Below are 24,296 nucleotides of genomic sequence, written 5' to 3'. Positions count from 1 at the left end.
ATTCAGAACAAACTCTTCCTGGAAGGGGAAGCCCAAGAACAAAAAATGCACTTTGCTAGCTATGTCCCTCACCCTCCAGCTCTGTGATTCAGCCTCCATACATGGACATGTACTTCCATATCTGGAAAGGGAATCCAAGTATCAGACGTGACTTTGAAGTGAGACCAAAAATCCTTAAGACACTAGATGCACAGTAATCTAGTTTTCTGCTGGGTGGCAGGCTACATGTAGCTGACATGCAGAATCAAGGGGATAATGTGGGTTATATTTATTTTCTGTTTTTAAAGAGAGGATATATCTTACACAGAGCACCTTATTACCATTTGAAGCCAAGGCCACTGAAATGATGGCTGTATTCAGATAAGTGTACAACTAGCGTTTCTTTGAACAAAATGATCTAGTTATTGGTCCTCTTTTATAGAAATGAATAGAAAAAAGAAGGAAAATTATTATTCCACAGGCTTTCACTGGTGCCAAAGCCTGTTAGAGAAGCAGCTAGGCAATTATTGGGCAGTGGACTTAGAGCATCTGTTTCAATAACTTCATGATGGAAGCCTCTGGAAGAGAAAGCAGATCCCTATCACGTGGCAAATCCTTTCTCCACTTAAGGGGCCCTTGTTCGTGTGTTAAAGTAGAAAATTAATTACTTTAACAGTCTCTTATCTGGCTTCCCCCTAAATCAGATTGTTTTTACTTCACCTTTTATCTCTTCCACTCCTTCTCTGAACCACTTTCCATTGAAGCATGGCACTGAAAGCACGCCACTACTCTTAATTCCTACTGACATATTTTCATAGAGCCACAGTGTCCTTCTTACTTACTAAAAGAAACCCTCCGATTTTATCAAGCAAAGGTGAGGACCAACTACCAATAAGGCAGTTTTGCCTGTGAACTTTTCATTTCTTGAAAGACTTATTCTAAAACACAGAAAATGGTAGTCATAAATATACCAGCTACTGTTAATACAGTGCTAAAGGCTTTATAAAATATAAAGTAATATTTGGGGAGGTGGCAGGAGATATACTCCCAAAAGTTGCCCAGGGGTCTCTCCCCAGTGATCCTCAGTTTAATGTGAAGGTTTGAGGATGTGGTACTGCTCTGACCCTGTGGTGCTGGGTATTATCCCATGTGGCAGTGCTGGGGTTCAGATCCCAGCCAACTGCAGGTAGGCAGGCATGCCCCTAAACCCTTCTCCAATCTCTCCACCCACTTGAAGTTGTCTTTAAACTCTCTCAGGGTAGGTCTGTGACTTCCCCACTATTTTAATGAGATGGGAACAGTGAGATGTTGCATATTTTGATGAAGGCTAACAGTAAGCAGCAATGGTCAGAGTTCTAGGTTATTATCCATTATCTTCTATCTCTTTATAACCATTACAACAGCTCTACTTAAATTTTGTAACTTACTGTAATGGGGTGTGATACCAGGCACCATTACTGTTTCCTACTTTTAATAAGTGTTACAGGTGAAATTTTGGTCTATGTCACTAGCCTCCAATGACACAATTAGAGATTGACAAGACTAGAAGGGAACCCAAATTGGAATATAATTCAAAGAGTAACTGAAGCAAAGGCCAGCATGTCAGAAAAGCTTGAACCCTTTAGGTAACATGATAGCTGTGTTTGGATCCATTTAGGACTAGACTTGATTTTATAACCCACACAGAGGACAGACTTCTTTATAGGAAAAGTTATGTTTACTGAGTCTGCCCCTGCCCAGCCTTGCTGGGGTCTCTGGCCAGCCCTATGGCATACTCCACAAGCTGTCCATCCAATTCCACAGACCTAAATGAATGCAGAAAAGAGAAAAGGATCATGAAATGAATATGAAAAGGGGGCATCGGAATAATTATTTCAAATCTTGTGAAAAATAATGCTGGAAGCAGAGTGTACAGGTACAGTAGAGCAGAGCTAAAAATAATCAGATGTTTCTTGTCTGGACCAGCAGCCCTTTGTCAAATTTAGGCAGAAATCACAGGCCTAAAAAAGCTATCAGTGCTCCTTGATTTACAAAAAAACAAGTGGAGCCCAAAGCAGAACCACACAGACAGCTTACTAGTACTTCTACATAATTTCTACTTATAAAGAACCGTGAGCAAAAGCTTAGTCTATCAGCTCTACCACTGCTGGCTCTGTCTGCTGTCCCTGATGGAAAAGGCAGTGTAATCCTCAGAAGGCATGGTAGCTCAGCGCTCTCTGAGACAGGACCCCCTTGCCAGACTGAAATAGCCCAGTCAAAAATAGCACAGCCAAGCCTTCAGGGAAAGGGCCTTCGGGAAGTCGAGCACAGTTCCTGCTAATCAGGAAACTTTAGGAATTCAGGAGAGCTCTGAGGAAAACTTTGAGCATCTAGAGCTGTCTGGTCTTCTCTTTTCTCATTTTCCCTCCAAATCCTCCTGAAATGTCTGTTCAGTTAATTGAAACTTTTCCTATGACATCGAACCATGTACAGTCCTAATGTATCAGACTATGAATACTGATCTAGTCCAGGACTTGTAAGAGCTTCAAGTAAGGAAAATGAGGCTCTAAGAAGTATCTGAAGGTAAAGCTTTCCCACTTCATTCCAAGGTCAGCCTGGACTTTGGCATGCTCAGCCCTCTCTCAAACTTTCATCATTTGGCTGTTAAGATTTTTTCCTTCAGCAAGATGTAAAACAGAAAATAAAACAAAACAAAAAGATCCTCACTACTAATAATCATTATCATTATCTCAGCCAAATTAGGTTTCAACAACAAAAAATAAACCTATGGAGTAATTTGGAATTACAGTGCTTTGGAGATTCTTGGCCATATATATCTATGTATTAGCTGGTAGAAGTATACAGTAAAAATTCTGAACTGTTTGAGAAAAATATACCAGATAACATATAGGAGATAAGGCTCCACATGGGACAACCCTGGCTCAAATCCCTAACACCACATAATGGGCCCCTGAGCACCACCAAGGGTTATTCTAGAGCAGAGCCAGAATAGTCCTGGACACTGCTAGGTATGACCCAGAGACCGAACAATAAAGAATACCAGGACTACACAGTGAAAAACATCCTTCCCCTTTGGTGTCATGCCTGCTCTGCCTCCTAGAGCAAGCCCTGCTGCTAGTGAGCAGAGATGCACAGGAGTTTTCTTTTCCACAAATGTTGTGTATTAGAGATTGTCAGGGATTCCTCAGTAATACATCTTAGAGAGTTCAGTAATTCTTTGTAACCAGCCACTGTTGTCTCTGCTAATAAATGAACAATATTTTGTTTAGCATGCTGCTAATCACAGAGGCAGTTATTTCCAAACATAGAGAGCTGCAATTATTAAAGAGTCAGAGTTAGTTTGGTGTAAAGGAGAAAGCTGTCCTTAGAACACAGAAGCAGTGACTTCGGGATCATTTGAATAATAATTGACATTAGAGTATCCAGCTACTTAAGAATTACTTGGGCAAGGTTCTACAAGATGCTGTTTTCTACACTTTTGTCAAGATGAAGCAGTTACTTTAAACAACAATATTTAAGCAAGAAGGACAAAGAGAAAAGGATGACCCTATAACTGGCACGTACTGAGTACTTCACTTATAGCACCTCACATGTCAACCCTGGGAACAAAGTATGAATGGTCACCCTACCCTGAAGGAAGAAACTGAGGCACAAATACAGGACAGCTGAGCAAGGGTTATTCAGAGGCTATTAACACAGCTCCAATTTTTAAATCCTTTAGCACTAAGTTCACACAAATCCAGTCCTGCCCCTAGAATGGAATGCCTCTCGTATCTCTAACCTTCAGTGCCTCAGTTTCTTCTTCCGAGTTCTGTAAATGATACAAGCACCAACTTCACAGGGTTTGGGCAAGATCTGGTTGATATAATAACATTTAAATGCCCCTCGTATCTCTAACCTTCAGTGCCTCAGTTTCTTCTTCCGAGTTCTGTAAATGATACAAGCACCAACTTCACAGGGTTTGGGCAAGATCTGGTTGATATAATTACATTTAATAGCCTAAGTTACAGCTAGACACAAAGTAAATGATTAACAGGTGGTGGTGATTTACAGGGCTGTTTGATCCCCCCTTCTACACAGGGTTGGGGTGGGTAGAAGCAAAGGCCTGAAAAGGGTGCACCATAAATACCCACAGGCAGGACATACTCATGATCCCTGGTGGCCTTCAGGAACATTTTAGGTCAATGACCCTGTAAAGCACAGCAGCACCCACATTAAGCATTCTTAGGCCAGGCAGTAGAAACTTGATCTGAAGGCAGTTTTAGAGAGGATGGTATAAATAGCCCCTCTTATTAATAGAGAAGCCTTGTCGTCCAGCACCCCCTAGCTGGAGGCACTCCTGGTGGGCTTTCCTTGGCCCTGTGGTCAGCGAGAACCATGTGGCTTGGCAGCAGCCACACAAGTGCCTTCATGTCCTCTGAGAACTCCCACAATTCACTTTCTCCCTCCAGTCAGCCCCTGATGTTCTGTGGTTCTGGGCCTTCAAAATAAAACCACCTCTAAACCACCACCCTCTGCCTTGCCAGCCTGTGGTTCCCTTCTCCATGAGGTTTCTAGACTCTAGGGTCTGCAGTTTAGGAGGGCTGTGGCTACTGGGAAACACTCAAGCCTCATTCATTTAGAAGTAATTGTATATCAATAATTATATTTTTTCTGCCTCTTCTTCAATAGCCTCCCTCACCTTTCTGTCCCACACTCCCAATGACTCCCTCTCCTCTGGAATGTATTAGAATCCCTTTAGGGAAATGTCTAGATCTTTATGGGCATCAGAGAATTTGTCTCTTCAGTTCCACAGGGTGTCATCAGGGACTAATGTCAGTCCCCCAATGGCAAAAGGCTCAAGCTGTCAGCCTTCAAAGATAGGCTTCTTAACAATACACTCAACAGAAAGAATATGTGGTTCCAAAAGTATATGTGAATAAAATAACATCCACTGCAGGACTCTGGACATAATCTCCAAATAGCAAAAGAATAATGGTGATAATGTGCAGCAAGTCTGTCCACATACAGGAAAAGGAAAAAGAAGCATGGAGAAACTCAGAAATTTTAACAGTTTTCTCAGACCCAGTAAGAGTAAGCCTGAACTCAAATACAGGTCTATTCACATTCTTCTCACCACATTATATTGCATCCATAAGATGCAGTCTCTGTTTTGACAATTTCTTCACCCAGAGTTATGTTGCCTTGGAGACCATGAAAGAGGCATTAAGACTCTGAATAAAAACCAACGTCTACCACGTATTAGATGTATACAGCAGTTAAGTCTCCATACTTTCTTTCCTTCTTCAACTGTTTGGGAAAAGTGGAAGGGACATGTAAGGATTTCAGTGCTTAGACACAATGGCCAGATTATAGTCAACATTCCTAAATGAATGAGGAAGAAGAGAAGTCACACAAACCAGAACTAGCAGAGGATGCAATTAGAAAGCAATCAATGCAAGCAGAATTCAGAAGGGAGAGAAAAATCAAGTTTTGAGGAAGAAGGCAAGCTAGCTGGAGGCTAGTGATGGTTTAGATGGGGGGAGGGGTGTCTAAAGAAATGAAGAACAAATACTTAAAATACTTAAATACTTGAAGATAAAGCTGGTGGAGAGAACACAAGGATCTACTCCCTGGATTTTGCATATTTTAAAGCCATCTTAAAAATGTGGAATCTAGAGCAGAGCAGCTTCAAGGTTTAGGAAGCACAGTTTTAAGAATCAGTATAAATTCAATTCTCTGCTTTATTTAATTTTATTAAGCTTCTATTTCCACCTCTGTAAAATGGCAAAAATTATTGTAAAGAAGATTTGTATCAAACAGACTTACTCTGAGGATGAAATGAGGTAGCATTCACCAAAGATTTATAGCATAGTGCTGCTAGGATTGCTATGGCCTTGCCTAAGAATTTTATGTGGGATTTTTGTTTGTTTTAGGGCTACACCTAGCAAAACTCGAAGACTCTCAATTCTAGATCAGAGTATTATATAAACACTCCAAATACCCAGGAGGGCTGAAGACTAAATGAGACCAACCAAATGAAAGTTGAAAACCAGTTTGGGAAAGATCCAGGAGTATTTATTAAAGAGAACATGAAAAATGGTTCACAGAGCCACTGATCACACTCTCGATTCACGGAAAGGTCAATGAATTAACATTCCAGAAAACCTTCCAGGAACCAAACATAGGCCTCTTACTAACCCCCTGTGAACATAGGAGGTACTTAAGTGTTCTATGAAAGTCTCTCTAAGGTCAGAAGAAATATGCCAGTTTCAATTTTTATCCAAATCTAAAATTAACCACTAAGGTTTGCAACTTCACACATTGAAATTAAATGTCTATAAGCTTTAGAAATAGCCTAGTTTAAGGGAAACAATGAGTTCTGAATTGAACTGATTCCTAGATGAATGGGATTGATCCATGTTGGGGATCTGCATCCTCTCAAATTTCATACAGTGAAGTCTCAATCCCTAGTACCTCAGCATGTGAGAGCATTTGGAGGTAGGGCTTTTAGAGAGGTAATTAAGGTTAAATGAGGTCAATAGACAGCCCTGATCCAATGATTGGTGTTCTTTCAAGAAGAAGACACATGAATATTTAAGAGCCACTAGTGATTGTGCACACAGGAGAGGTCACAAGAAGAAGCAACAAGATGTCATACAGATGGCTCATGAGGCCTCACAGAAAATCTAACAGCAACTTGATGTTATGTGTCCAGCCTCTGGAGTATGAGAAACAAATTTCTTCTATTTATGTTGTGAATGACTAGAATTTTATGATGGCAGCCCTAGCAAATTAGCAATGACCCACTTCCTCAAATTTGCCCCATCTACCCTGTGAGCCCTATGGTAAAAGAGGATCCTAGAGAAAAACTCAGAGGCCTCTTCCCATTTTTGCGCTCCTTTAACTTTAGGAGATCGATAAACCTGTTTCAAACAAATATGAAAATCACAGGCACCAATTTTGACAATTTAGAGATGGGGAAAGAGAAACTGAGAGTTTCAAAGATGCATCAACTGATGAAATTTAATGTTCTCTAGATAAATCAACAATGGAATCAAAGAATAGCAAACAAGAGCTTTCATAAGCTTTTGTATAGACAGTACTACCTAGTACTGTTTAAGAGAAAAATAATAGCAACACTTGGGTGAATGACTTAGAAATAGTCATGTGCAACAGTTTTAGCTAAAACTATAGTGGTATAATCAAACAATTTAATTTATATGCTAAAGTATTCAAAAATATAAAGCTATAAAGCTAAATAGATTATACTAATGCCAAAATTATTCAAGTCCAGGTATATATTTTTACAGTATTTTCATAGTATTAATACATAAGTATAATCCTGAAAATGCCAATTAGACTTTATATATTCCTAGTTTCTGAACATGTAGGATTTATAAAAGTTTCCGTAAAACCCCTGTGAAACTAAAAACTCATAATTCCAAATTATAATTCACTATATTTAAAAGAATACAAAAAGCCCAATTTTTAAAAAAGACTACAATTGGGGCCAGAGCGCTGGAACAAGCTGTAGGGCATCTGCCTTGGATACGCTAACCTAGGACAGACCACAGTTTGACCCTCAGCATCCCATATGATTCCCCAAGTCAGGAGTGAGGGCCACCAGGTGTGGCCCAAAATCCAAACAACCCCACCCCCAAAGACTACAATGTCCAGCTCTAAGGAAAAAAAATAAACCTCTATGATCCACACATCTACCCCTAAGGCCTGCGGAACCGGGAACTGTGAAAAGGATCTGTCAGGTCTCACACTAGCTGTTCCATATAGCTTCCACGAGGCAGGCCACTCTACAGGATATTCACTATATACTGTGTGGGCGGGAGTGGGGTGTGTGTGTGTGTGTGTGAGAGTGTGAGAGTGTGTGTGTGTGTGTGTGTGTATCTGTCTGTCTTATAGTCCCAGAGTGTGTGTGTGTGTATCTGTCTGTCTTATAGTCCCAGAGTGTGTGTGTGTGTATCTGTCTGTCTGTCTTTTATAGTCCGTGTGTGTGTGTGTGTGTGTGTGTGTGTGTGTGTGTGTGTGTGTGTGTGTGTGTATCTGTCTGTCTGTCTTATAGTCCCAGGAGTCAAACCCAGGTCTCACACATGCAAGACAATTGTTCTACCACTGAGCCACCTCCTTAGCCCCCATCATGTACTGTGCATTTCAGTAACTCAATCCTGACTGTACCTACTAGATTCATCATTAACTACCAAAAAGAGGACTGCAGTGAAGGAGTACAGAGTAATATATCTGTCAACAACAACCTGAATATAGATGTTCCTTCCAACAAATTTTGACTCATTACTAGGGTAATGAATATTGTAATATCAAGACTTTTCCTAAGAGATTTCAGTCCCCCATGTCAAAGGTTTGGGGGAAGGACTCACACTTCCTGTAGATTCAGCAAGTCTTCAAAACCAGCAGGGTCAATCTCAGATAGCTTGTTGTAACTCAGATTTCTGGTAAAAGAAAAAAGTAGTAATTAAGTCAACACTCAGTAGTATACTCCCAAAATTCAGGAATCTCCTATCCTGCCCATACAAAAACAAATAAAATAAAATGTGGGGACCCTACCTCTCCTTCCTATGTTTGTTCCTACCACATACATTCCTTTAAGTAATCATATTAATACTAGAAAATTTAAGAGTCAGAGCAATAGCCCAGCTGGTACAAAATTTGTCTTGTATATAGCATCCTATATAATGCCCTAAGCACAGTTAAGTAGTCTCCAAGTACAGTTTCAGAGTGATCCAGAGCACAGCCAGGTATAGCCCAGAAACAAACTAAAAACCTGAAAAATTCATAGATATAACTCTTCTCCAGCTACAAACATACAATACTGTCACTATACACAGTTTCAATCACTTGTGATAGGCAAGTAAGCATTTCACCCCTTATTAGCACTTTCAGGGAATTTCAAAGGTAAGCCAGTTCTAGAGTTTTGCATCACATTAACCCAAGCCCAGTTAACAGTAGTGTTTACTATGAACGCTGTTTACTGAAACATACATAACATAAAGTAGTACATATTCCCCCGAAAAGGCAGGGAAGATTAGGGGACTAACTTCTCAACATCTAAAAATCAGTGCTTTTCACCCAGTGATATTTGGCAATGTCTAGAAACATTGTGGATGTCACACAGCAGGGGAAAGGGTGGGGTTCTTTTGGCATCTAGAGGGTAGAGGCCAAGGATATAACAAACATTTAATCTATCCATCCTCAGGCCAGCCCTTATTCTTATTCTGTTCTACACATCGAAAGTTATATTCAGAAGTTGAGAACCCTAGTTTGAACAAAAATTTAAGACTAAAAGCTGCTCAGATGTGGAGTCAAGGCTGAAGGAATTGTTTTAGAAAGTGAACACTAAGAGATCCTAATCAATTACAGGACCATTTACGAATGTGGCATTCCTATCATCAAAGAACAAAAACTGGCAATGTCGATCACAGAAAAGGAGCCAGGGTCATGGGAATTTCATGTTAGTGTGAACTAAAGGCAGTGAAAGAGCTGCCTTTTCCAAGACAATACCATCTGTTCTATTTACTCCGAAGATCTCTCCTCTTCTTTCCCCCACAGCTCTGCTCTTAAAGGCCATAAGCCAGCTGGGCAGTGTTCTGACAACTGGGTCATACCTTCAATTCAGACCAGTTTCAACTTTCAGGAACATCATTCAGAAATGTGCAAAAAGTAGGCCCTGATTTCACATTGTTCACTGTACCTAATACCCTGCTATCTAGATATACCCAGTCTTGCATATGCCCAAGAGGTTAACATTTTCATCTCAACTACTAATTTCACACACATTAGTACCAATTAACAGGACCATGAATCATGAGTTTCAAGTATCTTTAAGAAGAACAATGTCACATAAGCAGTAACTACATTTTAAACTTCTTCCAGAGACGATTCAATCAATACTAACCTAGAGTTGATAGCCATTTCTCTGTCAACTTAAGACATTCATCTAAATGAAAGTCTGATTGCACTTAAAATTAATGGTGAATCTGTGTTCGGGGTATAGACAGAATTAAAAGCAATTTGCCCAGAGATTATGTTACCATAAAAATTGAAGGTAGTAATTTTTTTAAACCACATACTGAAGTCAAGTGTTAACTTATCTGTGCTTGGGGGTATATTCTGACTTGGTACATAGAAGTCAACAGGTTAGATGGGGAAAAGAAAATCCATGCTCAAAAAGAATTCCATTCATATTAGAAAAAGGACTGGAGAGATGGGAATTTTCTTCTATTGTGAGATGTTGTACACAGCCTTGGGGACACTGGCTTTACAATCTCTATACCCTTCTCATCATCATGACAAAGGGGACTGACTGTTAAACTGGAATAAAGGAGACATCAGAGAAAGCCTCAGAAACCACAAGTCAAGAAGACCCATCACGTGAGTGTGAGTCAACCCCAGGTATGTTATGAAGCTGGAACAGTGGTCAGTCCTTTCACAAACAAGAAAGATAAAGACTGATCTCAAGGTTTTAAGAGTACAAATAAAATTCTTTATTACATTTCTTCAATTCTTAAAAAATGGGGGCATCTTTGAAAGGCCAGTGTTTAGCCTTTCATTGAGGTTCATAGTGCAAATCTGGTTTCTGGTTCCCAAATGTGACAGCAGGGGGCCAGGAAGATAGCAAGGTGGTAGGGCATTTGCCTTGCACACAGCCAATCCAGGACAAACTATGGTTCAAATCCTGGCATCCCATATGGTCCCGTGTCTGCCAGGAGCGATTCTAAGCATAGAACCAGGAATAACCCCTGAGCACTGCCGGGTATGACCCAAAAACCAAAAAAAAAAACACCACAAGGCCCTCCACCTTCCCCCCTGACCTCAGCACTGTTAAGCAAGGCTCTGGTGTCTGGCCTCCAGCCCTTATTAGTTAAAAAATAAAAGGGGGGGGGGGGCCGGAGAGATAGCATGGAGGTAAGGCATTTGCCTTTCATGCAGGAGGTCATCGGTTCGAATCCCGGCGCCCCATATGGTCCCCCGTGCCTGCCAGGAGCAATTTCTGAGCCTGGAGCCAGGAATAACCCCTGAGCACTGCCGGGTGTGACCCAAAAACCACAAAAAAATAAATAAATAAAAAAAGGGGGGGGGCAAAGATATTTACATTTCAAAAATGTTACTTTTTTTTATAAAGTAGGCTGAGCAAGCATCAGGACTAAGTACTGAAATTCTTGTATTAATGAAGACATTCTTAAGTAGAAATTTTAGGTTTTCACTGTTATAGGTTGGATAGTATGACCCCTCCTTTCAATGAACTAGAAAAGCCATGTATCAACAGACCAGTACCAGGAGATTTAGTTGGCAATCCTCATCTTGGATATTGGCAAAACAAAAATAGGGCAGAAAACAAAACTTAAGACTCCTACAATGATCACTCCTTCCTTCCTTCTTCCTTCTTCCTTCCTTCCTTCCTTCCTTCCTTCCTTCCTTCCTTCCTTCCTTCTTCCTTCCTTCTCTTTCCTTCTTTCCTGCCTTCCTTCCTTTCTTCTTTCTCTTTAATTCCTTTCTTTCTTATAGTCTCCTTTCTTTGTTTCATTTTTCTTTTTGTTTTGTTTGTTTTTTGTTTCTTCCTTTCTTTTTTCTTTTTCTTTCTTTTCTTTCTTCAGTTTTTGGACTACACTCAGTGGTGCTCTAGAATTAATCTTTTCTCTATGTTCAGGGATCATTCCTAGCAAGCTTAAATAAATAAATAAATAAATAAATAAATAAATAAATAAATAAATAAATAAATAAATAAATAAATAAATAAATAGACTCCTACAATGAGTACAGTTCTACTTTTGGACACAATACTGCCTAGCTCTTTAGTCTAAAGCAGGGGTCTCAAACTCAATTTACCTGGGGGCTGCAGGAGGCAAAGTCGGGGTGATCCTTGAGTGCAAAGTCAGTAGTAAGCCTTGAACATTGGGGGGGGGGGTTTATGACCAAAACAACGAAATCAAAACAAAAGATTCCTCTAAGGCAGGGCCACAAAATGTATGGCCCGCGGGGCGCGAGTTTGAGACCCCTGGTCTAAAGGTAACTTGGTCTGAAACCTAGAACAAGATGCTGCTAATCATCAACTGTTCCATCAGGAAATGGGGAAATTACTATACTCTCCTCCCCCTACTTTTGCGGTGCTGAGGATCAAACTGGGTTTCACAAATAGACGGCAGTGTTAACCACTGAGTTGTATATATTCCCAGTCCTCTCCCTAGCAAATATAATCTAAAATCAATTTTGTCATTTCAGGATGACAAACTTCCCACCAAATTTACCAAACCAATCATTTTTAAAATGACAGTGTGCACTGACAATAAGTGTCTTCAACTTTGTTTTATTATCATCATAAGCATTTGTCTCTATTTTTCTTTACCTCACTCCTCTAAGGCTGACAACCTACATTCCTACATTTATTTATTGATTGGTTTCTGAGCCATATCCAGCAGCACTTAGGGGCCCACTCCTAGCTCTGCACTCCCATGAGATGCTGGGAATCTAACCAGGTCCCTCCTGGGACGACCTCATGCAAGGCAAATGCCCTACCCTATTTCTCTGGTCCCTCTGTTGGTGAATTTGGCTGTCAGTGCTTTCATGTTGAATGGAGCCTTACAAAATGTGTTTTGTGTTTTGCTTATTTCGTTTAGCATAATGTCCTCAAAAATCATCCATATTATAGCACACACACAATAATCTCTTTTTTAAGGCTGAATAATATTTTATGGTGGAGCACATATCTTGCTTCTTCATCAGGGCTGTTTATGCCTTTGGACTACTATGAATAATATTTCTATTTATTTCTTTTCTAGCATAATTTCTAAAAAAAAATTGTTTAACCCTTTGGCTGCTGTGCTGACAACACTCATTTCTCAGTAATTTACATAAACAGTATTTACTCAGCCCACGAGGATAAATTCAATTCTCAAATCCCAGGAACAATCAAGGGTTAATAAGAGAAAAACCCTTAAATAAGGCCTTTCTTTCAGGTGGCAGCTGACATGCACACAAATCTAAAGCATCTCACTTATTTCCACAAACATGATCGCCCCTTACCAGGCCCAACATCTAAGTGTCTCTTCAGTTGAAGGTTTCAGATTCTACTGTCAAAACAATTCATCTGTCAACAGGACAGATGCTGTCAAAAGCATTTCTGCACCTTTAAGTAGCAAAGAGAGGAAAGAAACCTCAGGGAATTTAGTTACTGCCAATTGCAGCTTTCATTAAACATTTTGTCAGCTATTGTCATAACACAATTTTTCGCTGTTCTTGGACAAAGGGTGCGCAGATCTTTGAACAATTGAGCCGAGCCATAGATATTCTTTCAGCTAATCTGCTGAAAGATGACCGTCCGGCCCACCGTCTGCAGAACACACAAGAGGCACCTCTGCAAAGGACAGCTCAAGTTTTACTTGAGTTTGATCTGTGTGAAAAGCAAACTGTTCAACAGTATGTACACAATGGTATGATTGCAGAGCTTTTTTTCCTAACAAGATCCCCTGCCCCAATCTCACAGAATTCGTCTTTAAATAGCTAAGAAGCCTCAGTTATTCTCTAGACTTGCCAGATCTGGTAGTCAGCTGCCAAGTAGTCAATTCCATTTATATTTAAATCAATTAAGATTGCACTAAAGTAAGAATTCAGTTCCTCAGCCATATTTAACAGCTATATGTAGGTAGCAGAGATCATACTGTACGAGGCTGATAAGAGTTCATTCATTTAAAATAAAATTTCTATTAAATGGCACTATATCTAAATTATGGAATAATAAATATTTAAAGTGATAATGCATCTACAAGGGCAGGAGCAATAGCACAAGGGAAAGGTTGTTTGCCTTGCATGTGGCCCACCCAGGTTCAATCCCGCCATCCCAGGTGGTCTCCCAAACCTGCCAGGAGTGATTTCAGAGTGCAGAGCCAGAAGTAACCCCTGAGCACTGCCCGGTGTGGCTCAAAAAAAAGAGAAAGGAAAGAAAGAAAAAGAAGAAATACCACCTACAAAAGAAACTTGGAATTTGATTTTTCCAACAATTCAAGAGCTTTGTTAAAATGTGCTGGGGGGCAGGGAGAGGGCATTGGTAAGGAGGCTCAAAGGGCTGGAGCTCATGTTTCCACATGGGAGCTCTGGATTTCATTCCTGGCACCACATGATTCCCAGAAAGCAGGGTTGGAAGTAAACCCTGATCACAAGCCAGGAATAGCCCCTGGACAACAAAAAAATAAATTTATATGTAGTAGGGAGGCTGGGGGGAGATAGACAGCTCAAAAGGTTTTAAATACACATTCTGCAGGAGGGAGACTTAGCACTCAGACATGGTCCATCCAGTATTAACCCTAGAGTGGCCCCCAAGCACTGCCAAGTGCAGCCCAATTTTTTTCTAATATGGGAGGGATTCAAAACTGGTATTAATCCCTGTTCTTTAAGTACATACAACGTGAACCATTTCCAAAGAGCTTTGAAAACTCGATTAACTAGAAAGGTAGTCTTAATCAGATGCTGAGTATAATTCTATATGTATTATCATTGTTTTTTAATAATCCAACTAGCATCTTCCTCGATTATAACCAGAACTAAATATTACAAAGTTGGCAGATGCTATTTAAAGCTGGCAAACAAAGAGTAATTCATTGACTCCTGGGAAGTTAAGGAATAAAAAGTTTCATGTACTTTTGAGTGGCTCTGATGAGAAAATAAGTCCAACAGCATTAGACAGTATAATTAGCACTTTATCCCCCCCAAAAAAAATCACTCAAAGACCACTGATCATACGAGCAAAGCCTCCACTGGGAAGACCAACACAGGGCAGCTTGTATTTTTCAATAGGAAGAGGAATTATAATTCAAAATCTAAGGAACAGGCTTTAAATCTGTGACAAGCACTCCCTGGGGAAGGAGGTTTCCATGGTCAGTTTGGTTTCCAGGCCAATCTATTTCCCATTACTCAGTCCCGTAACTCAAGCTGGGCTCCACAACATCAGAGTGTTACATATTTTAAGCTTTCAAGTTTGCTAAACTGAATAATCTAGATAAAAAAGATGAAGCAATGCGGGTGGTGGGATTGGTGCTAGAACACTGTATATCTAAAACTCAACTGAGAATAACTTTGTAAAGCAAAGTTGCTTTAATAAAACTTAAAAATAATTTTTTTAAAGATGAAGCAACCAAAGACCAAACTGCTTACTGTGCACTACAGGGGAGCCCAAGACAGCCTGGGAACCCCTTGTTAATCAGAAAATCATAGGTACCAACTGTGTATCTTTCTTAACCTCAAGACTCTGTTACCTAGTTAAAAGGGAAATCACCTGCTTAGGGCTATCTGTGAAAAAGTAACTGGTTCTTTCAAATTTCAAGGGATGTCAGTGAGGAAGAACACACAACTTGTTGTAGTTATTTAATCCCTTAAGCTTTAAAGGCTTTTTCTGCTGCATTTTTACCTTCTGAGGAATTACATGTGTATACATTGAGTTCCAATGAAATCATCACATTATGTTTCCTAGACTCATAAGATTTTATGAAAAATTTCTTTTGGGGGCTAGAGTGATAATATAATGGGTAGGGCATTTTTGCTTTTCATACCAACCTGGATTCAGTGCTGGCACCACATATATTTCCTGTGCCCTAACAGGAGTGATCCCTGAATGCAAAGTCAGGATAAGCCCTGAGCATAGCTGAGTATGCCCCATCCCTCAAAAAATTTTTCGGTTTGAGGTTTTTTTTTTTATTTTGGGGGGTGTTTTATTTTGGGTTTTTGGGTTTTGTTTTTGTTTTTGTTTTGGTGCTCAGGGGTTACTCCTGGCTCTGCACTATGGGATGCCAGGAATAGAACAGGAATCGGCTGCTTGCAAGTCAAATGCCCTACCCACTAGATAGGTGCTATCACTCCACACACCCTACCTGCGATTGACAATAATCCAATGCAAAATCATTCAGATATTAAAGGCCATCCTGCAAACAATTGGTAACTTAGATCTAAGCAATCAGTGATGAATCTCAACTAGGTCGACATTTTAAAATGTTATAATTCTCAATGCCAAAGTCTATAGGCAACCTAGCATATATACATACTTAGCCATTAAGTACATACCGCAGATACAAAACCTTGTTTCTCTCTCTCACCAACCCTGGTAATCAATGTGGTCCTTGAAATTCTGAAGCCTAAACCATTTCTGAAGAAATGCTAGGTTTGCCTCCAAAACTCCACAGCTATTACCTGTTCTGCTCTATCTCCACTCACCTGTGGTTAATCTGAATGCGAGTCTAGGTCCATTCTTCAACCCCCAACAGACAAATTTTTATTGAGTGTCTACAACAAATACTGTGCTGCGGATAAGATCTAGCCGGTGACCTAAAATTAGAGTTTACAACCTACCAGTCAGATAAGACTTCAGACCAAACACTTAGAGCCAATGGCTCTGTGAACAGCAAGTATTTTCTGAATGGCAGACCAGGAGAAGCAAAGTATTGCCTCTTGTACCAAAGATAGGGTATAGGAAAATGTTTCTGACAAAATAGTGTTTAAAGAAGTCTACAGTTTCTACTAAAAGAAAAAAATTAAGTATTCACTTCTCTGAAAAATCACTATTGAGCCAGCGTTCCTGACACCAATAATCAGTTGCATTTTTATACCCAGGGCTCTAATGGACTATAGACCTCCACACACCTACCACTAATCAAGGATCTCTTCTTTGTGTGCATAATCTGCCTGAGAAATTTTGAGTCCTGGTGCTGAGCAGAATCAATCAGGTTTAAAGGAACAGTTTATCAAAAAATACAGACCATAGCTAAACCTAAAAGAACAGTAGGGCATGGCTTATGAGAAAGAATATGGCTGGAAAAGTAAACTATAAATTTGTAGAGTAGAAAATATTATAAACAGGGACCGAGAGATAGCACAGCGGCGTTTGCCTTGCAAGCAGCCGATCCAGGACCAAAGGTGGTTGGTTCGAATCCCAGTGCCTGCCAGGAGCTATTTCTGAGCAGACAGCCAGGAGTAACCCCTGAGCACCGCTGGGTGTGGCCCAAAAACCAAAAAAAAAAAGAAAAAAAGAAAATATTATAAACAAACACCCAAATGAGAAAAGTCAAAACCATCTCCAGAAAATTGCCATGTAAGACCCTGTAGTTTGGAGTCAAGTGGAAGTAAGTGGCCTCATGTCTGATTCACAACCAACCAGGCAGTTAAGTCAGGGGTTATATAAATTCCACACCACCCATCCCCCCAGTTGGGCATCTAACCCAGGTCTCATGCATGCAAGGCATGTACTTTGCCACTGAGTCACATCCCTTGCCCAATTAAATCTATAAATCTTAACAAATCTCAATGCCAAAACCCTCAGGAACATTAATCAACAGGGGCAATTAAGGTTGATTCCTATAGGAATAGAAGAGACAGAGTAATCCCCTTGTTCATCAACTTAAAGTTGTGCCTTAAGGCCCACCAGCATTGAAAGCCACTAGGGTTTGTTATTTGTAACATCAACATCTCTTAGAAGAGGAGACATATTATTTTTCTTCCTACCAAAACCTTAATTGGCTAAAAGGGAGACAAATATTTGGGTGTGATGTGATAGTTTTATTTACGCTTGGTTGTGGGAATTGTGATGAGGCCTGCATATTTCCAATAATGGAAATACTCACTAAATATCTCACTAAATATGGGCTATGCATCATTAACCCCTAAAGATAAATTAATGTCTAAACCCTTAAAGATAAATTAATAAATTAATGTTAGCGGGAATTTAAGCGAAGCACAGCACCAGCCACAGCTGAATCTCCCACAAACCTGCCATAAAGGAGCCACCACCTGTTCCCACCCCAGCAGGGAAAAGATTCTATAGCCACTACTGGTTTTGCTATTAGAAATGTGACTTTCTTCTCCTTAAAGATGCCTTTAGTCTCAATGTCCTTACTCCTATATTAATTGCAGTGCTATTTACAATAGCCAGACTCTGGAAACAACCAAGATGCCCTTCAACAGATGAGTGGCTGAAGAAACTGTGATACATATACACAATAGAATACTATGCAGCCATCAGGAGAGATGAAGTCATGAAATTTTCCTATACATGGATGTACATGGAATCTATTATGCTGAGTGAAGTAAGTCAGAGGGAGAGAGAAAGACGCAGAATGGTTTCACTCATCTATGGGCTTTAAGAAAAATGAAGGACATTTTTAACAGTATCTCAGAGACAAGAGAGATGAGGGCTGGTAGGTGCAGCTCAGGACATGAAGCTCATCACATAGAGTGATGAGTGCAGTTGCAGAGATGACTACACTGAAAACTATCATAACAATGTGAATGAATGAGGGAAGTAGAAAGCCTGTCTCGAGTACAGGTGTAGGGTGATGGGGAGGAGAGAGATCTGGGAAATTGGTGGTGGGAATGTTGCACCGGTGAAGGGGGGTGTTCTTTACATGACTGTAATCATACAACTATAATCATGTTTGTAATCACGGTGTTTAAATAAAGATAAAAAAAAAAAGAAATGTGACTTTGCAGCGGTGCCTTGGACATGGTCAGACATTAGTAGGGCCAGGAGTTCTAATCACCTGTAGTCTCACTTTTCAGTTGTTAAAAAATACCTCACATATTCACCCTTTTAAAGAGTCTTTACTCTATTAGACTTTCTAAACCTACAATTTCCACAATAGGTCCCTCTTTACCCTTTCCATTATGAACCATAAACACCTCTTAGACCTCCCTGCAGCCTCCTAAGTCTTCTTCACCTTGATCCTCACATCCTCAGGTACCACAGACCCTTACAGAGCAGAGGTCTCATCAAGATTCATAGGGAATAAGAAGTTCATGCAATTGATGCCTAAGTCTGGTAATATGCAGGGGAAAATAAAAACTGGTGAAAATCATGTTCTTTGGAGTCAGGGAGTTGACATTTGCTTCTGTAGTATTTATAAAAGGTCAGGCAAAATTCTGTAAACAAAGGACATACTAATTTAGTGGATAAATTTGGTCTCCCCAGGTTTGCACCTTAGTTTGCACACGTGACCTTGGAGTCAGACAGCAGTTTTCTTTACCCGAAACTCCACCTTTCACCCTGCAAATTACCCATTTACAGATTTGCTTCCTGGGAAATGTGAAAAAGAACATGTTTGTTAAAAGCTATGTAAGATGTAGCTTTAAAATGATTGGGTTTACTCAGAAAGATGCATGAGTAGCATCTTATAAACACTTCTTTCAATGTGCCACTCAACATAACTTGTGCTAATTCTGGCCTAAGCATCAAGAGTAGGTGGCTCAGTGACCAATTTCCTTGTCCAATACACTGGAATGATTCTCTATTTCCAATGAAAATAATTTCACATGCCCACTCTAAGATCTTAAGACAGTGGCCAAAGGAGAGGAAAGTCACTCTTTTAACATGGCCCTGTAAAAAGTGCTCCCAGTCGCAAGAACATGATAGCTAAATTCCAAGCCTGTTCTTCCTGGCAGAAGAAACAAGGATTTTATGGGATAAAGAGATGAGGAAATTTTGTACCAGTAACTTAGTTATTGAGAAATTAAACCTCCAAACTGTATTGCTTCCCCTGAGTACAACAAACACACATTAAAATATTTAGAACATACTCTGACTCGCCTTCCCTGGGTGCCAGCTCAGATGGCCAGAAGTGGGTTCAGGTGGACTCTTTGGGATCCTCAGGCTTCCCCCTCCCTCCGTACTCCAAGGGGGAGGTGCATGGGGAGGAGGGCAGCCAGATATCTGGCTTCTGGTTTCCTCTTTGATTCTGGAGGCCAGCTCGTGCCAGGTATGGGGTTTGGGGAGGCCCCATGCCGGAGGCCTTCTCCCTAGCCTGGGGAGTGCTGGGAGGCTTGGCAGGCCCCCAGCCATCCCCCTCTTTTTTTCCCTGACTCCAGGCCTTTCCTGGGCACAGGTCCAGGTGGGCTCTATAGGGGTCATTAGGCTTTCCCCTTACCTCTCCCTACAGTAATGGGAATGCGCATTGGGAGGAGGGTGGGTCATTCTAGCACTGGTTTATGTTGGGACAGTCACTGGAAATTTTTTCTCCTTGGTCTCCTATTGACAGTATTGTATGCATATAATTTTTATGTATATATATGCATAATGTCCAACTTGTATTGTGACCTTGATACTGCCCTACAAAGCTCATATCCAATCTTTTACTGCCTCAGTCCCAACCCTTATTTCCCCCCATCTTCCCATATAGGTGCAGCTCATGACATGAAGCTCAACACATAGAGTGGTGAGTGCAGTTAGAGAAATAACTACACTGAAAACTATCATAACAATGTGAATGAATGAGGGAAATAGAAAGCCTGTCTTGAATACAGGTGTGGGTGGGGTGGGGAGGAGGGAGATCTGGGAAATTGGTGGTGGGAATCTTGCACAGGTGAAGGGGGGTGTTCTTTATATGACTGTTATCATACAACTACAATCATATTTGTAATCACGGTGTTTAAATAAAGATAATTAAAAAAATATTTAGAACATACCAAAATCTCCTTCTCTCCATCTGAGCTATCACACACCCTTCTATTCACTCCTGTCTACAAATTTCCAAGAACCAGGAAAGGATCATGCATTTTCCAACCTTTTACACCCTCACTGTTGACAGTTCACTCACATAATCCAGTAGGCAAAAAATACAAGTACAAAAACTTCAAATTAGATATATGTGCAAAAAAAGATATTTATAAAAAAAATGTCACTATGGTCACTTATTTTAAAAGAGCAGTTTGAGTCAAATATACTTTGAATTAAGAAAGACTGATATATGACAAACTGCCTATTTGCCCCGATTTATGGACTGGGACTTGGTAAATTCTCTCCTTTCTCTCTTCCCCTACTCTTCTCCCTAACTCTCCCTTTCCCTCTTCCTTCTTCTTTTCCCCCTCCTTCCCAAGGTTAGAACTCTTTCTGAGGAAAACCCTTTCTGAAGAGCCAGACATTTCTCAGGTGTTCTGTGGAGTCCCCTAGCAGCTTCTACTGGAATTCACAAGCACCTTTTTTTTTTTTTAACTAAAATCATACCTACCATTCACTAATGTCTCTGACATCTCTCCAAGCCTGTGCAAAGCCCAGACACCGCCCCGCCCCCCAATCAAGAGAACTGATCTAAAATTCCAGGCCACTTCCATTTGCAACAACATCGCATCACAAATGGTTTAAGTACAAGGACTTTAAAATATCAAGTATTCTCAATAATAACTTCTCTTCCAGATTTCAAATATTCCAAAACATTATCTAGGCTGAGCCTCTCTTCCTTTCCCGACAACCTTTAAAATGAGAACTGCTCAAGTACAATGAATGAGGACAGGTCTCTAGTGTGAAATCAAACAAAATTGAACTGAATTTTCCCACAACTTTCATGACGTTCTCTTATTGCATGGAGGCAAATGAGTCTCTAGAAAAGCATTTTTAAAAAAGAGTTTTAAAAGGTCGACCTGCTGGCAAAAAGTTAAGTCGATGACTTTATTAGCTAGCTTATCAATGTGGGATCTTGTTCTGTCCATTTTTCCACTGAGCTTTCTAAAGTTGATTGTGTCGTGAGGGGCTTAGCTGAAGCCAAAAAGCAAGCTGTTCTTTCTGTGATACACATATGAAATACCACTGACTTGATACGCATCTGCATTGCCATTCCCCAAGCTGGAGCGACTGTTCTAACTCTGGTTACTGAAATGTCTGTGAAACCAGTAAGTCACCATACCATGCAGTACTTCTGCATAGATCATTTAACACTGACTCTCTTCTGCTAGTAAAACAGGGGATTGTTTGTCAATGAAGCAAAACACAGATGAAACAATGCCTCCCACATCCATCCTTCAACATATTAAAACTTTTACTGTGTGTGTCAAATGGAAAAATAGTTATAAGAATGCTAAGTCGGGCCCAGAGAGATAGCACAGCGGCGTTTGCCTTGCAAGCAGCCGATCCAGGACCTAAGGTGGTTGGTTCGAATCCCGGTGTCCCATATGGTCCCCCGTGCCTGCCAGGAGCTATTTCTGAGCAGACAGCCAGGAGTAACCTCTGAGCAATGCCGGGTGTGGCCCAAAAAACCAAAAAAAAAAAAAAAAGAATGCTAAGTCATATGCACTTGTGTTTCTTCTTTTCTTTATTAAGATAAAGTCCATTCATGAAGGTCTCTGAAAATGAGACTTCACCTCTTCCACAAGATCATCTATGTAGAACCTTTGGGTTCCTCACCTTTGTGCCCTTCCCCTTCTTCCTTCCTCCTTCCTACCTCTAGAGAGGTTACTGTTTCAGTCATCTTTTATGTTTCTGTTTTTTGGGCCACACCCGGCAGTGCTCAGAGCTTACTCATCATGGTTCTGCACTCAGGAATCACTCCTGGCAGGCTCAGAGAAACATGGAGTGCCAGTAATTGATCGAGGGTTGGCTGAATCCAAGGCAAGTACTCTACTCGCAGAACGAGAGAAAGAGAGAGAGAGAAAAAGAGAGAGAGAGAGAGAGAGGAGAGGAGAGAGAGGTGTGTGAGAGAGAGGAGAGAGAGGTGTGAGAGGAGAGAGAGAGAGAGAGAGAGAGAGAGAGAGAGAGAGAGAGAGAGAGAGAGAGAGAGAGAGAGAGAGATCAGGTCCCAAAGAGCCTTGATGCCAGGGACCAAATACAAGTTGGCTGCATGCAAGACAAACACCCTCCTCACTGCACTATGACACAGACCCCTCTTTAAAAAGAGTATATGGTGCTAGGAGAAGACACACTGAGCTGTGAATGCCTAACCTGCAAGCATATATTATTCACAAATCAAATCACCAGTATTGCACAAATGCACAGTGCAATCCTGGAAGCTCTAATATTCAAGATTCTCAGTACTAACAAGTGATTTCCAGCTACATCACAATCAGATGTGTGGCACCGCCACCAAAGTGTGCACTCCCTGGCACAATTATAAAGCACCTGGGGTAATGTCCTCATGCACAGCAAACACTTACAAAATCAGCATCAAAAGCCCTCTACAGTTAGAGAACAGTTCAGTTCCATGTTCCAAGATACAGCTGAATGCATTCATGTGATAAAGCCTCAGCTGCAAGACTAGTCTTAACACTGCCTTTCCTTCCTCTACTCTCCCCAAAGCTGATTCTAAAATACTGTCAAAGCAAATAAAAGATGATCCATTCCCTGGTACCCGCTGTATAGCCAACCCAGCATGACTCTGCAACACTCTGTGCTGGCAGATACATTTAACTTGCAGCAAACCTTAACCATGATCAATAAGCCAGAGCACATTTGGATTCAGTTAGGTTTAAGCTTGCACAAGCACAAAGAGAAAACCAACCATTCTCAAACTCAAAGAATTGCTGCAAAAAGCACCTGCACAAACTTGTCAGGGTGGTTTATAAGGTCACAAAAACCTCAAAAAAGATCTTTTATTCCAAGGGGTATGAGACAAGTGGTAGGCCTGTCACACTGCTGGTGTCAATATTTATCCAAGGCCTAGGTATTCATGATGGTATAAACCAGGCACTTTTTTTTTTCAATTCACCCATTCACATAGTTTGCCACTACAAAGTCCCAAAACAGAGATTCATTTACAGCTTGAATTTCTTTTCTTCTATTTCCATACAGGAGGCTGGCTGCAGGACCCATGATCTATGTTAGCAATAATCCCAACAACTTAAGAATAAAGCACTCAATGTATTTCAGAATTGCCAATATCAAATGGCCCTGCATCAACAAACAATAAAGAAACAGGAAAGGGAGACAAAGTGCCGGCTCTCTCCCTTCCCATTGCACCATGGCATGTATGCTTTTTTGGACTGAAAGTGAGCAAAACAGGACATTGCAGAAAAGAAACTGAGTACCTAGAACCACCCCCAGATATTCCCAAGAGTGACTTACACTACAAGATTAGTCTAGCAACCAATACCCAAAGGTATTTGAAGCTCAAAGGAAGACATGTGCTATTCAATAATCCTTTTTGGTCAACTTCAATTTCCCCAGATTCCTTCCTATTTTCCATTCCTCCAATAAAGGTGTATACATAAACCCCCTTCATCAAAACAGGCCAAAATTTTAATTTCAGAGTGGGGAGATAGCTCAGAGGGCTAGAGCACATATTTTACATACAGAAGACCCAGATTCAATTCTGGGATCACCTGGTCTCCTGAGCAGCACCCAGAGCACTACTGGTTGTGGTTCCAAATCCAAATAGTAATAATAAATTCAATACATTAACATTCACCTTTGGAGATCTCTGTGGTCTCTAAAAATAGCTGGGTTTTGTGGGAACCAGAATAACAAATGGTTTCCTCCTAGTCTCTCCCCATTCCTCTGATAATCAAAAAAAAAATCTCCATTCAGCCACAAATGCCAAACAGCAGCAGCAAGGGTGGGGAGACTGTCAACT

General features: G+C 40.6%; 1 protein-coding gene across 1 annotated transcript in view; it reads right to left on the bottom strand.

The window, feature by feature from the left end:
* Positions 1-24,296, bottom strand: part of LRIG1 (leucine rich repeats and immunoglobulin like domains 1) — a 120,660-nt gene that overhangs the window by 68,771 nt on the left and 27,593 nt on the right. The window contains exon 2 of the mRNA XM_049777110.1: positions 8,352-8,423. Coding sequence (XP_049633067.1) covers positions 8,352-8,423 — 72 coding nt within the window. The remainder of the gene's footprint in view (positions 1-8,351; positions 8,424-24,296) is intronic.

This window comes from Suncus etruscus, chromosome 7, assembly GCF_024139225.1.
Source record: "Suncus etruscus isolate mSunEtr1 chromosome 7, mSunEtr1.pri.cur, whole genome shotgun sequence".
Taxonomy (NCBI): Eukaryota; Metazoa; Chordata; class Mammalia; order Eulipotyphla; family Soricidae; genus Suncus; species Suncus etruscus.
This window is presented reverse-complemented; position numbering and strand designations above follow the sequence as displayed.